This window comes from Rhinoraja longicauda, chromosome 27, assembly GCF_053455715.1.
Source record: "Rhinoraja longicauda isolate Sanriku21f chromosome 27, sRhiLon1.1, whole genome shotgun sequence".
In the NCBI taxonomy this organism is placed as follows: domain Eukaryota; kingdom Metazoa; phylum Chordata; class Chondrichthyes; order Rajiformes; family Arhynchobatidae; genus Rhinoraja; species Rhinoraja longicauda.
In genome coordinates, this window is record NC_135979.1 from 32,093,842 (window position 1) to 32,110,973 (window position 17,132).

The 17,132-nt window shown below is 44.4% G+C and overlaps 1 protein-coding gene across 3 annotated transcripts in view; it reads left to right on the forward strand.

Annotated features, from left to right (window-relative positions):
• rspo1 (R-spondin 1) overlaps positions 1 to 17,132 on the forward strand; it is a 197,545-nt gene that overhangs the window by 81,046 nt on the left and 99,367 nt on the right. For all 3 annotated transcript variants that reach the window (XM_078422932.1, XM_078422934.1, XM_078422933.1), the window contains exon 3: positions 6,792 to 6,983. In XM_078422932.1, the coding sequence (XP_078279058.1) occupies positions 6,792 to 6,983 (192 nt within the window). The remainder of the gene's footprint in view (positions 1 to 6,791; positions 6,984 to 17,132) is intronic.

Sequence of the window (17,132 nt, forward strand, 5' to 3'; positions counted from 1 at the left end):
CTTTCCTCAAAAGCACAAGCCACCCAGGAATGCACTTAAATCTGTAAACTAACCGTTCAATTTATCAAATAGATTTGGGAATAGAAGATAATCCTTTGATACCATGTAGCTGGTATTTACTGTGAGCAATGTTGTGTTGAACATGAGTTTTAAGGACGTTTTAACAGTGAGTAATGTGAACCACAAGGGCGGCAGAGTCCCGGGTTAGATCCTGACTACGGGTGTTGTCTGTATGGAGTTTGTACGTTCTCCCCCTAACTGTGTGTGTTTCCTCCGGCTGCCTCCCACACTCCAAAGATGTACAGGTTTGTAGTTTAATTGGCTTCGGTAAAATTGTCAATTGTCCCTGGTGTGTGTTGGATAGTGTTAGTGTACGGGGTGATCGCGGGTCGGCAAGGACTCAGTGGGCCAAAGGGCCTGTCTCTGTGCTGTGTTTCTAAATTAAACTAAACAAGAGAAAATAAAGAATGAACCAAGAACAGGACTTAGACCATTTCATACAGTAATTGCAAATTTTTCAAGGTGGATCTTAATTATAAATGAAGACTTTGGAATCTAGTTTTCGGTCTGCTTGAGAGTAACACTCCATTCACCATCATAACCAGTCAATCCCTTCACCACCAGTGCATAATGGTTAGAATGAGCAACCTTGCCAAAATGCAGGGTAGTTATTTGCCCAGGTTGCCTCGCCAACACCTCCTATGGTTACTACCGTGAGAAGCAACAAGAAAATTAGAAGTATGGAGAGACCATGACCTACGGATTCCATTCCAAGCTTCACCAGATCTTGACTTGGAAATACATGCAGTCTCCGGGTTACATAAGGAATCAGTTCCAAAATCAGTCCGTAAGACAATTTCTCCCTAAGTCAGTAGTATCTGTTTTGCATAACTACCCATCTCTTATTACTGCACGGACATTATTAGGAATAGGAATACTTTATTGTCACAAGTGACTAGTCATCGTGAGATTCGTTGCTCGCATACACATTGTATACAAATAGCAGTCCCTACAGCGCTGACAAAGTTACAAAGCATGGCGGCTTCCCTCCCCCCTCACGGTGATCCCCCCATGCCGGGCCCTCCATTGTTCTCCCCCTCCCCCGTGATGGTGGTCCTCCACACTCTCATTGACCGTTGACCATGGGTCGACCCATGAGGTTAGGAGAGTGGACAGAGGTGAAATTCAGTGCAGTAAAGTGGCCAGTCATGCATTTTGGTAATGAATAAAGACGTAGATTATTTTCTAAATGAGGCATTGCTGCTGCCTTGAGGCTTCACCACGGTCGAGGCGCCATCATCGCGAGGCTTCACCGCTGCCAACATGTATATGTGGGTGTGCGTATATATAGACGCTGTATTTTTTTCTCGTTTATTATATTGTTTACAGAGTACTATATATGTTTACATATTCTGTTATGCAGCTGCAAGTAAGAATGTCATTGTTCTATCTGGGACATATAGTGGCTAGTGGAGTCCCACAAGGGTCGGTGCTGGGGCCTGCTTCTCTCCATGTTGTATATTAATGATTTGGATAAGGGGATTGAAGGCTTTGGGGCCAGGTTTGCAGACAATGCCAAGATAGCGGCACGGTAGCGCAGCGGTAGAGTTGCTGCTTTACAGCGAATGCAGTGCCGGAGACTCAGGTTCGATCCTGACTACGGGTGCTGCACTGTAAGGAGTTTGTACGTTCTCCCCGTGACCTGCGTGGGTTTTCTCCGAGATCTTCGGTTTCCTCCCACACTCCAAAGACGTACAGGTATGTAGGTTAATTGGCTGGGTAAATGTAAAAATTGTCCCTAGTGGGTGTAGGATAGTGTTAATGTGCGGGGATCGCTGGGCGGCACGGACTTGGTGGGCCGAAAAGGCCTGTTTCCGGCTGTATATATATGATATGATATGATATGATAGGTGGAGGGGCAGGCAATGTAGAGGAAGCAAGGACTCTGCAGGACGGACAGGTTAGGAGAGTGGACAGAGGTGAAATTCAGTGCAGTAAAGTGGCCAGTCATGCATTTTGGTAATGAATAAAGACGTAGATTATTTTCTAAATGGAGGGAGCATCCAGAAATTGGAGGTGCAAAGGGACTTGGGAGTGCTGCTGCAGGACTCCCAAAAAGTTAATCTGCAAATCAAATTGGTAGTAAGGAAGGCAAATTCAAAGCTAGCATTTACATCAAGAGGACTGGAATGCAAAAATTGATGTAATGCTGAGGCTCTATAAGGCGCTGGTCAGGCCGCATTTGGAGTACTGTGAACAAATTTGGGCCCCATATCTGAGGATGGATATGCTGGCTCTGGAGAGGGTCCAGAGGAGGTTCACAAGAATGATCCCAGAAATGAGTGGGTTAGCATGTGATGAGCATTTGACAGCACTGGGCCTGTACTCACTGGAGTTTAGAAGGTTGAGGGGGGACCTCATGAAACTTTCAGAATAATGAAAGGCATAGATAGAGTGGATGTGGAAAGGATGTTTCCACTGGTGGGAGAGTCTAGGACTAGAGGTCATAGCCTCAGAATTAAAGGGCGCTCTTTTAGAAAGGAGGTGAGAAGGATTATCTTTATTCAGAGGGACGTTTCAGTGCCCGGTGCGGCTCGGCTGCGGGCCTTAACATTGCCGGCGCAGCTCGGCCGCGGGACGTTTCAGTGCCCGGTGCGGCTCGGCCGCTGGACTTAACATCGCCCGGTGCGGCCGCGGGACGTTTCAGTGCCCGGTGCGGCTTGGCCGCGGGACGTTTCAGTGCCCGGTGCGGCTCGGCCGCGGGACGTTTCAGTGCCCGGTGCGGCTCGGCCGCTGGACTTAACATCGCCCGGTGTGGCCGCGGGACGTTTCAGTGCCCGGTGCGGCTTGGCCGCTGGACTTAACATCGTCAGCGCTGTTCGGCCGCGGGACGTTTCAGTGCCCGGTGCGGCTCGGCCGTTGGACTTAACATCGCCCGGTGTGGCCGCGGGACGTTTCGGTGCCCGGGGCGGCTCGGCCGGGGGGCCTTCCATCCCCTTGCGGGGGCTGTGCGTGTCGTTTGCCTCGGTAGGGGTCGAGCTGCCTGTCCGTGGGTGCGGGGGGAAGAGAGGGGAAGTTTTGTTGCCTCCATCACAGTGAGGGGGTGTTTGGAGTCACTGTGATGGATGTTTGTGTTGGGGTCGGGTGTCCTGTGTTCTTTTCTTTTTGCTGTATTTTGTGTGACTGCTGAAATTTCGCTCGGTGTTGTGCCGAGTGACAATAAAGTGTTGTTATGTTATGTTATGTTATGTTAGTCTGTGGAACTCATTGCCACAGAGGGCTGTGGAGGCCAGGTCAAAGGATACTTTTAAGGCAGCGACAGATAAATTTTGATTAGAATGGGTGTCGAGGGTTGTGGGGAGAAGGCAGGAAAATGGGATTAGGAGGCAAAGTGTGGAAACAGGCTCTTCAGCCCAACTTGCCCACACCGACCAACATGTCCCAGCTACACTAGTCCCACCTGCCTGTGCTTGGTTCATATCCCTCCAAACTTGTCCTCTCCATGTACCTGTCTAACTGTTTCTTAAAAGTTGGGATGGTCCCAACCTCAACTACCTCCACTGGCAGCTTGTTCCATACACCCATCACCCTTTGTGTGAAAAAGTTACCCCAATTTTTGGATTTTTGGGGGGTTTGTAGTCATCTGCACATTCTTTGAAGAATTCCATCATATTCATGAGCGCAATTAAAAAACCTTTCAAAAAGGAAAAAAACCAAATGAATCAATAATTTGTCAAAATATAGATTCCAAATAGCTAGAATCATCTTTGTATTTTTGAAAAACAACAATATATTCCTTGTGGTTAGATGATCAAAATGATACATCCTACTCCTCAAACTATTTTCTTACTTAATACACAAATGTGTAAGAAAATAACTGCAGATGCTGGTACAAATCGAAGGTATTTATTCACAAAATGCTGGAGTAACTCAGCAGGTCAGGCAGCATCTCAGGAGAGAAGGAATGGGTGATGTTTCGGGTCGAGACCCTTCTTCAGACCCGAAACGTCACCCATTCCTTCTCTCCTGAGATGCTGCCTCACCTGCTGAGTTACTCCAGCATTTTGTGAATAAATACACAAATGTGATCATTACCAATCTGTACTCAATATCTCATTTGATGTCCTTTTGCATAGCTTTTTCCATTGCAGCCAAATATAGGGCTTATGGTTTCCTTGATTTAACAACACTACAAAATTACTTGTTTTTTATGGTTGAAAACGGATTCCTTTCATACTCAATTTCAGTTATAGTTTGTCATATCCATACCACTTAATCAAATTGTAAAATATCTATCACCCAACGAGCCATACATTTTATTAAAACTGAGGTGAGAAAATACTTTTTCACTCAAAGAGTTGTGAATTTGTGGAATTCTCTGCCACTGAAGGCAGTGGAGGCCAATTCATTGGATGAATTTAAAAGAGAGTTAGATAGGGGCCGGTGGAATCAAGGGATATGGGGAGAAGGCAGGCACGGGTTACTGATTGTGGATGATCAGCCATGATCACAATGAATGACGGTGCTGGCTCAAAGGGCCAAATGGCCTCCTCTTGCACCTATTTTCTATGTTTATGCCTATGTCATTATTTGATTGCACTGTCCATCATTATTTTCATTTTTTGTTTCATATTCAGATGCCAGAATGTCCTTTCAGTTTAATTTTTCCATATCTATTTAATATTAAACAATTCTTTTCTTCCTTAATTAACTTTGGGGATGGGGACTTTGCCACCATTTATTGTTCATTTCTAATTAGCCGTATGACAGCGCTGGTGAGTTGCTGCAGTGCTTCTAGTGAAGATGGTCCACAGTGCTTTTGCAGAAGGAGTTGTGAGACATATGTGAGACAGTTGTGAGAAGGACGGACTGGGAGTACACCAGGTCCATGCGAGTTATGGACGTACAAAAATCCAACTTGATCTAAATTGTTCCATTCATTTAAAAACATTTTTCAAGATAATGGTAATATGTTAATGTTTCGTGGTGTTCATTAATGACTGGACACGGAACTTTGGATGACCAAAGAGGTTGTAAATGTGATTTAAAGAAAAAATGAATAACATGTAAGGTTTAAGAGTATGGAATCAGACAAAGCCTTTGAGGTATATAAAGAAAGGAGAAAGGAACTCAAGTGGGCGATTAGAAGGGTCAAGTGGAGCTATAAAATGGCTTTGTTGAGTCGGATTGATGAAAATCCCGAATCTTTTTATACATTCATTAAAAACAAGAGGGACATTGGAAGACAGTCGGACAGCTCAAGGATAGAAACATAGAAAATAGGTGCAGGAGTAGGCCATTCCTCAAGCCAGCACCGCCATTCAATATGATCATAGCTGATCATCCAAAATCAGTACCCCGTTCCTGATTTCTACCCATATCCCTTGATTCCATTAGCCTTAAGAGCTATATCTAACTCTCTCTTGAATACTCCCAGTGAATTGGCCTCCACTGCCTTCTGTGGCAAAGAATTCCACAGATTCACAACTCTCTGGGTGAAAAAGGTTTTCCTATTACTCACTGGGTGGAAACGCTTTTCCCCATAAAGGAGAAAATTTGTGTTTGAAGTCTGGGGATGTGAGCGAGTTACTAAACTAGCCAAAATAGTGAGTTACGAACCATGAATGAATGAATTTGGACATGAGGATGAGATATTCCATTTTTTAGAAGCAGTCTGGAGCAGGGAGACATTATAGTGGGTAAGTGAGTGAAACGATACCGCCTGAGTTACAAGCAACAGAATTTTGCATATATTTGTGGATGAGGGTAACTTTTAGTAGTAAGACCCAAGGTGATAAAGGTACAGATGTTTGCTTTGACTGCCAGTGGGTGGAGACATGGAAAGAGTTGTTAGTGAAGTTAGAAACATCTTCTCACATCCAAAGACAAAGTAATGGATCCTTCCATTGGTAGATATAATGCTATCCGTGAACTCAACAAATAATAATATTTGCAATTTGAAAGAATTCTGGGGATACCACGTGGATGCTCCCATTGAATGCCCAAAGTTTAGCTAGGAAGAGCTTTTTACTATTGAGAGGACTTCTTGGTGAAACTAGATTGCAAATAATTGAATGTAAAGGGAAGAAGTGACTAAGGAGAAGAATGATAATGCTCTGGTCATTATCTGGTTGGTTTAGTTTAGTTTAATTTTGAGATACACCATGGAAACAGGCCCTTCAGTCCACCGAGTCTGCACCGACCGGCAATCCCCGCACATTAACACTATCCTACACACACTAGGGACAATTTAACATTTATTCCAAGCCAATTAACCCAAAAATCTGTACGTCTTTGGAGTGTGGGAGGAAACTGAAGATCTCGGAGAAAACCCACGCAGGTCATGGGCAGAACATACAAACCCCCTACAGACAACACTCATAGACAGGATTGAACCGGGGTCTCTGGCGATGTAAGGCAGTAGCTCCCACTACGCCACCAAGCTGAAGATACTATGTTGATCTCCTGACTCTCAACCCTAACTTGACAAGCTGTCTGTCATCAGAGAGACAGCAGAGATGTCCAACATAGTGTTGGAGAAAGAATGTTAGGAATCATTTGAATGTGAACAATCTGATCCTTATGGGATGTTACTTAAGAGATGTGAAAGGACAAGGAAAGAATGTGCACAACCATAATAGTCAAATAACTTGCAAAAAGCATTTTTTTTAAACTGAAGAGAATAATATGAATTGCAAACTGCCCAATGCTGAATGCACTGGGAACCAACATGGTGAGTTTATTTTACATCTGTTAATTCAAAGCTTTTCCTGTGCATTTTTGTTTTACAGTAAGCACGGAAGTAACTCCAGTTTGTCCAAAAGGGTGCGAGCTATGTTCGGAGTACAATGGATGTTTAAAGTGTTTGCCTAAGTTGTTCATCCTTCTGGAAAGGAATGACATTAGACAGATTGGCATTTGCTTGCCATCATGCCCACCTGGACACTTTGGCGTGCGGGCGCCTGGCATGAACAAATGTACCAGTAAGTGGAAATTTCATTCCAAATACATTGTTTTGTTTATGTGAAGGTATAATGTAATGATGTTGCATGAGTTGCAGTGAATCCCTTTGATTTTTCAGTGATTATTGTGATAATTTATTTCTTTGGTGTCTATCTGGGCAACATGCCAAAATCAAATAGCAAACTTGAAAAGATTTCTTTATTGGGAATGGGAAAATAATATAGGGCTGCAAGGAAAGAGAAAAAGTGAAGCAAGTGAAGTGGTTTTGGAACAGCTCCATCCAAGACTGCAAGAAGTTGCAGCGCATTGTGGACGCAGCCCAGTCCATTGCACAAACTAACCTCCCTTCTGTTGACTCCATTTATACCTCACGTTGCCTCGGCAAGGCCAGCAGCATAGTCAAGGATGACATGCACCCTGGCCACTCCCTCTTCTCCCTGCTTCCATCAGGCAATAGGTATAGAAGTGTGAAAACGCACACCTCCAGATTCAGGGACAGTTTCTTCCCAGCTGTTATCAGGCAACTGAACCATCCTGCCACAACCAAAGAGCAGTGCTGAACTACTATCTACCTCATCGGTGACCCTCGGACTATCCTTGATCAGACTTTGCTGGCTATACATCGCATTAAACATTATTCCCTTATCATGTATCTATACGCTGTAAATGGATCGATTGTAATCATGTATTGTCTTTTTGCTGACTGGTTAGCACGCAACAAAAAGCTTTTCACTGTACCTCGGTACACATAACAGTAAACTAAACTGAAACTGGAGCACCTACATAGTCAGCAGACTCCTCCTGGCAGCACGGTGGTGCAGCGGTAGAGTTGCTGTCTTACAGCGCCAGACACCCAGGTTCAATCCTGACTATGGGTGCTGTCTGTACGGAGTTTATATGTTCTCCCCGTGACCTGCGTGGGTTTTCTCCAGGTGCTTCAGTTTCCTCCCACATTTCAAAGATGTATGGTTTTGGAGGCTAATTGGCTTGGTAAAGATTGTAAACTATCCCTAGTGTAGGTAGGATAGTGTTAATGTGCAGGGATGGCTAGTTGGCGCAGGCTTGGTGGGCCAAAGGGCCTGTTTCCCCGCTGTATCTCGAAAGTAAACTAAACTAATTATAGAAATATTGAATGCTATGATCTAGAAACATAGAAACATAGAAACATAGAGAATAGGTGCAGGAGGAGGCTATTCGGCCCTTCGAACCAGCACCACCATTCATTGTGATCATGACTGATCATCCACAATCAGTAACCTGTGCCCAACTTCTCCACATATCCCTTGATTCCTCTAGCCCCTAAACCTCTATCTAACTCTGTGATGCAATGACATAGAACCCTGATACAGCTGTCAATATAATTTATTTTTTCTTCTTTAATAAATTGTTTTCTGATATCAGATCAGTTTAGTTTATTGTCACGAGTACTGAGGTCATAGAGTCCTACAGCACAGAAAGAGGCCCTTCGGCCCATCGTGTCCGTGCCGCCCGTTACAGGTACAGTGAAAAGCTTTTGTTGGGTACTATCCTGTCAGCGGAAAGACAATACACGATTACAATTGAGATTAGAATAGAATAGAATGTACATCAGAATTGTAGTAACGTTTAAACATGCCTGGCTGCTCAAGAATTGTGCCTGTTCTCTGTTAATTCATTAGTCTCATTAAACACAATCTTATCCTGGGTTTAATTAAAGTACTTGGAAGGAAAAGGCAAATGATATTTGCACACAGATAGGGAGAAATTGCCACATTGTTGTCGTAGAACATTCTGAGCTTGAAATTAAGGTTTATTCTTGAGCCAGCAACAGGAAGCTACAGTCTGGATTCTAGCATGCTACAACTGACCTAGACATGCTTGAAGCTGACACTGGGGGCTCCAAATGGGAATGTGTTACATCCTCTATTATTAATTTGTTTCAGCGTGATGAGTGCAAGCTTTCTCCAAAACATAAATGTTTGCCACGGGCATCTTATATTTCACACATTTACATTTAAAACGTCAGTAAGAGAATAACTATGATATATTAAAGAACTTCATTACATGTGTGTCGGAAGGAACTGCAGATGCTGGTTTACACCAACGATAGACACAAAAAGCTGGAGTAACTCAGCGGGACAGGCAGCATCACTAGAGAGAAGGAATGGGTGATGTTTCAGTTCGAGACCCTTCTTCTGAAGACCCAGTCTTTTTTTATCACCCTATCTACCTGTTATACCACTTTCAAGGAACCATTCACCTGCTCTCCTAGATCCCTAGCGTCCTGTGAATCACTGCCTGGGATCTGCCCTGATTAGACTTCCCAAAATGCAACACCTTACACTTATTTGAATAAAACTCCATCAACCATTCCTCAGCCCACCTGTCCAGTCGATTTCTGACAATCACCATCGCTATCTACAAAACTACTTACTTTAGTGTCATAGAGTCATAGAGAGTCATAGAGTCCTACAGCACAGAAAGAGGCCCTTCGGCCCATCGTGTCCGTGCCGCCCGTTACCAAACACAGTCTAATTTTAATCCCATTTTCCCGCATTTGGACCGTAGCCCTGAATGTTGTAGCATTTCAAGTGCCCATCCAAATGCCTCTTAAACGTTGTGAGTGTTCCCGCCTCCACCACCACCCCAGGCAGTGAGTTCCAGACTCCAACCACCCTCTGGGTCATCTAGAAAATTCGCTAATCATGTCATGTACATTCTCATCCAAATCATTGATATAGGTGATAAACAGCAATGGACCCAGCACCAAATCCGGAGGTAATTAGAAATAACCGTCCATCATCACCCTCTGCTTCCTTCCATGAAGCCAACTTTCTAGATAGAAAGTGGGACAGGAAGCTGGAGTTAGTGGGACAGGCAGCATCTCTATAGAGAAGGAATGGGTGACTTTTCGGGTCGAGACGTTTCTTCAGACTGGTTAGGGATAAGGGAAATGAGAGATATAGACGGTGATGTGGAGAGATAAAGAACAATGAATGAAAGATGTGCAAAAAAGTAATGATGAGAAAGGAATAAGGCCATTGTAAGCTGTTTGTTGGGTGAAAATGAGAAGCTAGTGTGACTTGGGTGGGGGAGGGATAGGGAGGGGGAATGCTGGGGCTACTTGAAGTGAGAGAAATCAATGTTCATACCACTGGGCTGTAAGCTGTCCAAGCGAAATATGAGATGCTGTTCCTCCAATTTGCATTTAGCCTCACTCTGACAATGGAGGTGACCGAGGACAGAAAGGTCTGTGCGGGAATGGGAAGGAGAATTAAAGTGTCCAGCAACCGGGAGATCAGATTGGTTCACGCAGGTTGAGCGAAGGTGTTCCGCGAAACAATCGCCCAGTCTGCGTTTGGTCTCGCCGATGTATAAGAGTCCACATCTTAAACAACGGATACAGTAGATGAGGTTGGAGGAGGTGCAAGTGAACCTCTATCTAACCAGAAAGGACTGTTGGGGTCCCTGGACAGAGTCTATGGAGGAGGTATAGAGACAGGTGATGCATCTTCTGCAGTTGCAGGAGAAGGTACCTGGGGAGGGGGTGGTTTGGGTGGGAAGGGATGTTAACCAGGGCATTGCAGAGGGAACGGTCTCTGAGGAAGGTGGAAAGGGGTGGAGATGGGAAAATGTTGCTAGTGGTGGGATCCCATTGGAGGTGGCGGAAATTTTGGAGGATTTTGTGTTGTATGCGACGGCTGATGGGGTGGAAGGCGATGACTAGGGGGACTCTGTTCTTGTTGCGACTAGGAGGAGGGGGAGCAAGGGCGGTGCTGCGGGATACCGAGGAGACACGAGTGAGAGCCTCATTTATGATGGGAGAGGAGAATCCCTGTTCCCTAAAGAATGAGGACATCACGGATGTTCTAGTTTTTTTTTTGTTTTGTTTTTTTGTCTATTGTCAACGTTTAAATGTACATTTTGATCTATTTTTAACTCTGTTTATGTGGGGGGTGGGGGGAAACCTTTTTTCTAATCTCCTCCTCAACGGAGATGCGACCTTTACCGTGTCGTATCTCCGTTCGCGCTACGGCCTAACACCGTGGAGTCGGCGGCCTCCAGCTGGGATCGACCTTGAAGACTCCGGTCGCAGGGCCTGGACTTACCATCTCGGAGGCTTCGGCCGTGGGCCCTGCAGACCGCAACATCTGGAGTTCGCAGGTCCCTGGCTGGCGACCGGCTTTCGGGAGCTCCAGCCGTAGCAGCTTCGACCGCCCCGGAGCGCGAGGTTTGACCGACCCGCTCGCAGGCCCTTCATCGCCCTGCGTGGCTCGGCCGCTGCACTTTCCATCGCCCGGTGGGGGCTCAGGACCTTCATCGGCCTGCTCGGCTCAGCCCTGGGACTTTCCATCGCCCGGTGGGGGCTTCAAAAGTCGGGAGCCTCGATCGCCTCGTGGCGCCACGGGAGAAGAATGAGGAGGAGATAAGACTTTTCTTTGCCTTCCATCACAGTGAGGGTGTGCCTGGAGCAATCACTGTGATGGCTGTTTGTGTTAAAATTGTAATTGTGTGTCTTGTGTTCTTTATTGTCTACTGCCGGACCCTGACGTGAGAGGACGCTGGCGCTATTTGTTCGCCGCTTCTCCGTCAGGATAGTTCGTTTGTTTGTTTTTATGTCATGACTGTTTTTGTAAAGCGTCTTTGAGCACTTGGAAAAGCGCTATATAAAATAAATGTTTATTATTATTATTATTATAGTATGGAACACCTCATCTTTGGCGCAGAGGCGGCGTAGACGGAGGAATTGGGAGTAGGGGATAGGATCTTTGCAGGATAGTATCCGTTAGCTAGCTTTCCCTGGATACCGTATGATCTAACCTACCATGCGGACCCTGGTCAAGCAATACTGTGTCAATAATTACTTTCCTTAGAATCATAGAGTGATACATTGTGGAAACAGGCCCTTCGGCCCAACCTGCCCACACTGGCCAACATGTCCCACCTGCATTTTGTCCATATCGCTCCAAACCTGTCTTATTCATGTACCTGTTTAACTTTTTCTCAAATGTTGGGATAGTCCCAGTCTCAACTACCTGCTCTGGCAGCTTGTTCCATACACCCACCACCCCTCAAATTCCTATTAAATCTTTTCCCCTTCACCTTAAACCTATGTCCTTCCAGTCCTCAATTCACCTACTCTGGGGAAGAGAGTCTGTGCATCAACCTAATCTATTCCTCTCATGATCTTATACACCTCCTATAAGATCACCCCTTATCCTCCTGCGCTCCACAAAAGAGAGTCCCAGCCTACACAACCCCTCCCTATAGTTCAGACCGTCTAGTCCTGGCAATATTTTCGTAAATCTTCTCTGTACCCTTTCCAGCTTGACAACATCTTTCCTGTAACACGGTGCCCAGAACTGAACACCAAATGCTGCCTCACCAACGTCTTATACAACTGCAACATGACCTCTCAACTTCTATATTCAATATTCTGGCTGATGAAGGCCACTATGCCAAAAGCCTTTTTGACCACCCGATCTACTTGCGATTTCCTCAATTGATATGAAAATACAGGAAACTAATTATCAAGATCCTTATTGAATTTGGTCTGCCCAATGGATCTTTGTTACCCCAGGCAGCAAACAGCTGGTTTTCTCAGGAGCCAACCATTTACATACACTCATGGCCTGAATCAGCTATTCTGAGTACTCGTAGGCAGCTAAATGACTGATGCTCATCCATACTCCCCATTTTCCTGTAATGTGAAGCAAAACTGTATTCAACTCCAAGGCTCAATTAACCATATAACCATATAACCATATAACAACTACAGCACGGAAACAGGCCCGTTCGGCCCTACCAGTCCACGCCGACCACTCTCTCTGACCTAGTCTCATCTACCTGCTCTCAGACCATAACCCTCCAATCCCCTCTCATCCATATACCTATCCAATTTACTCTTAAATAATAAAATCGAGCCTTCCACCGGAAGCCCATTCCATACAGCCACCACCCTCTGAGTAAAGAAGTTACCCCTCATGTTACCCCTAAACTTTTGTCCCTCAATTCTGAAGCTATGTCCCCTTGTTGGAATCTTCCCCACGCTCAAGGGGAAAAGCCTACCCACGTCAACTCTGTCCGTCCCTCTTAAAATTTAAAAAACCTCTATCAAGTCCCTCCTCAACCTTCTATGCTCCAAAGAATAAAGACCCAACCTGTTCAACCTCTCTCTGTAGCTTAAGTGCTGAAACCCAGGCAACATTCTAGTAAATCTCCTCTGTACCCTCTCCATTTTGTCGACATCCTTCCTATAATTTGGCGACCAGAACTGCACACCATACTCCAGATTCGGCCTCACCAATGCCCTGTACAATTTTAACATTACATCCCAACTTCTATATTCGATGCTCTGATTTATAAAGGCAAGCATACCAAACGCCTTCTTCACCACCCTATCCACATGAGATTCCACCTTCAGGGAACAATGCACAGTTATTCCCAGATCCCTCTGTTCCACTGCATTCCTCAATTCCCTACCATTTACCCTGTACGTCCTATTTTGATTTGTCCTACCAAAATGCAGCACCTCACACTTATCAGCATTAAACTCCATCTGCCATCTTTCAGCCCACCCTTCCAAAAGGCCCAAGTCTCTCTGTATACTTTGTATCATCTGCATATTTACTAATCCAATTTGCCACACCATCATCCAGATCATTAATGTAAATGACAAACAACAGTGGACCCAACACAGATCCTTGGGGTACTCCACTAGACACTGGCCTCCGGCTCCAACCTGACATACAGTTGTCAACCATTACCCTCTGGTATCTCCCATTCAGCCATTGTTGAATCCATCTTGCAACCTCACTATTAATACCCAACGATTTAACCTTCTTAATCAACCTTCCATGTGGAACCTTGTCAAATGCCTTACTGAAGTCCGTATAGACAACATCCACAGCCTTGCCCTTATCAATTTCCCTGGTAACCTCTTCAAATAATTCAAGAAGATTAGTCAAACATGACCTTCCAGGCACAAATCCATGTTGACTATTTCTAATCAGGCCTTGTTTATCCATATAATTATATATATTGTCCCTAAGTATCTTTTCCATTAATTTTCCCACCACAGACGTCAAACTAACAGGTCTATAATTGCTAGGTTTACTTTTAGAACCTTTTTTAAACAAAGGCACAACATGCGCAATGCGCCAATCTTCCGGCACCATCCCCTTGTTGGTGACATTTAGATTGTGACATTTTATTTTGGAACAGAAACATAAAGTTTAGATTAGGTTGGAGATATATAGCGTGGAGACTGGCCCTTTACCCACTGAAGACATGCCGACCAGCGATCACCCAAGAACATAGAACATAGAAAATAGGTGCAGGAGGAGGCCATTCGGCCCTTCGAGCCAGCACCGCCATTCATTGTGATCATGGCTGATCATCCCCAATCAATAACCCGTGCCTGCCTTCTCCCCATATCCCTTGATTCCACTAGCCCCAAGAGCTCTATCTAACTCTCTCTTAAATCCAACCAGTGATTTGGCTTCCACTGCCCTCTGTGGCAGAGAATTCCACAAATTCACAACTCTCTGGTTGAAAAAGTTTTTTCTCACCTCAGTTATAAATGGCCTCCCCTTTATTCCAAGACTGTGGCCCCTGGTTCTGGACTCGCCCAACATTGGGAACATTTTTCCTGCACCTAGCTTGTCCAGTCCTTTTATAATTTTATATGTTTCTATAAGATCCCCTCTCATCCTTCTAAACTCATGTGAATACAAGCCTAGTCTTTTCAATCTTTCCTCATATGACAGTCCCGCCATCCCAGGGATCAATCTCGTTAACCTACGCTGCACTGCCTCAATTACAAGGATGTCCTTCCTCAAATTAGGAGACCAAAACTGTACACAATACTCCAGATGTGGTCTTACCAGGGCCCTATACAACTGCAGAAGAACCTCTTTACTCCTATACTGAAATCCTCTTGTTATGAAGGTCAACATGCCATTCACTTTCTTCACTGCGTGCTGTACCTGCACGCCAACTTTTAGTGACTGGTGTACAAGGACACCCAGGTCTCGCTGCACCTCCCCCTTACCTAACCTAACACAATTGAGATAATAATCTGCCTCCTTGTTTTTGCCGCCAAAGTGGATAACCTCACATTTATCTATATTATACTGCATCTGCCACGCATCTGCCCACTCACTCAACCTGTCCAGGTCACCCTGCAACCTCCTAACATCCTCTTCACAGTTTACACTGCCCCCCAGCTCTATCCTATACACTGGGGACAATTTACAGAAGCCAATTAACCTACAAAACTGCACGTCTTTGGAATGTGGGAGGAAACTGGAGCACCTGGAGAAAACCCACGCGGTTCTGGAAAAAATGTGCAAACTCCATACAGACAACACCAGTAGGTAGGATCGAACCCGGGTCTCTTGTGCTGTAAGGCAGCAACTCTAACGCTGTGCCACAGTGCCGCCCTAAACTGATTGCAGGCTTGTATACTGTGAGAGCATAAGCTGCTTGAGTTTTAAATTTTGATCTTTTTATTAACATATGTAGTTTATTAGAAAAGAGCACTGGATTTTGAAAACTGAAGCACACAAAAGGAAGTGCTTCTTAGTGCCCTTGGCACAAGCATTGTGATTTCTTCTGATACTAGGAAGATAGAACAACTTGAAAAACACATAACACAAAAAAACACGCACGGTAACTCGAGACTGAGATTACAAGACAGATGTAGTTCAGCTTTTGAACACCAGATATTATGGTAACAGAAGTTGCAAGTGCAACCATCCAATAACAATAGATAATGAATACCAAAGTATTTTATCTGAAATTCACACAAACATACCATTGCTGGAAACAGCTATCATCTCCCACATTTGTGTGCTGTAGAAACATTCAACATTAATGAGCGATCCCCATCTGTGCGCACATGAACTTAAACATCATGAGAGAACGAGGGAGAATTCTTCCTGCTGACTCACACAGCCGTCTAATATTTAAAGGTCTTTCAGTATCGTTTCAACAAGTGATCTGATCATTGCCATCATGTTTTTTGGGAGACTTGGTTGTGTGAAGATCCACTACGTGTTTCATTTATTACACGTGACATCATTTCACATGCGCTAAATGGCAGTGAATGACCTTAAATACCCTGCAGTCAGGAAAAATGCTTTAAAAATGATAGTTCATTCTATTCTTCTGTTATTTATTTCCTTTCTATCTGATTCTGCTTCAAGTGAATCCCTATTTGTGTGCAATAACACCACAACACAGACAAGTAATGCATAATTCCAATATCATTCTATCTCTGTTCCCGCAGAAGAAACACTATATATTACATAACCAAAAAACAATTCAAATGTACACGTAACTTGGTTAGCTTAGATCATTTGATTGATATTTGCTGTCAAAGCATCCACGACTGATGGCACAGTAGTGTAGCGGTAGAGCTGCTGCCTCACAATGCCAGAGACCCGGGTTTGATCCTGACTCTGGGTCATGTCTATGCGTAGTTTGTACATTCTTCCTGTGACTGAGTTTCCTCTGGTTTCCTCTCATATCCCAAAGAAGTGGAGGTTTGTATGTTAACTGGCCTCTGTAAATTACCCCTAGTGTGTAGGATGCGAAAGTGGGATGCCATGGAACTAACATATAGGTGATCGATGGTCAGCATGGACTCGGTGGGCCAAAGGGCCTGTTTCTATGCTGTATCTCAAAACTAAACTAAAAAAAATGCAGTTCATGATATAATGAGAAATTCAATTCTGGAAGAAGTGTTTAATTCGTTTTTGTTGTTTAGGGAAAGAGAAGGATCAATACCTTCCCTCAGTCATGGCTCCAGCCATTTGATGACATTCAATATAACTCGTTATAAGGGTGCAAGAAAAGAATGTTAGCAAATATACTCTTTCTCCTTTAAACCAACTGTTTTCCATTTGCCTGGATGGTATACCTGGTTGTATTCTTAAAACCTGTGCTGACTAATTGCCTGGAGGTGTTGAGGACATCTTTAACTTCTCATTACTGACGTCTAAGGTTTCCACCTACTTTAAGAAGGCATCAATAATACGAATGTAAATCATTTCCCAACTTTAATATTTTCTCCCCTGTGCTCTGAGAGATATTCAGTAACTTGGACTGAAGCATTATGAGTAGCTGAGCTGGTGACAATAAGAGGACCCAGAGCGTCTGCTACGTGCTTCCTGGCAGAATATATT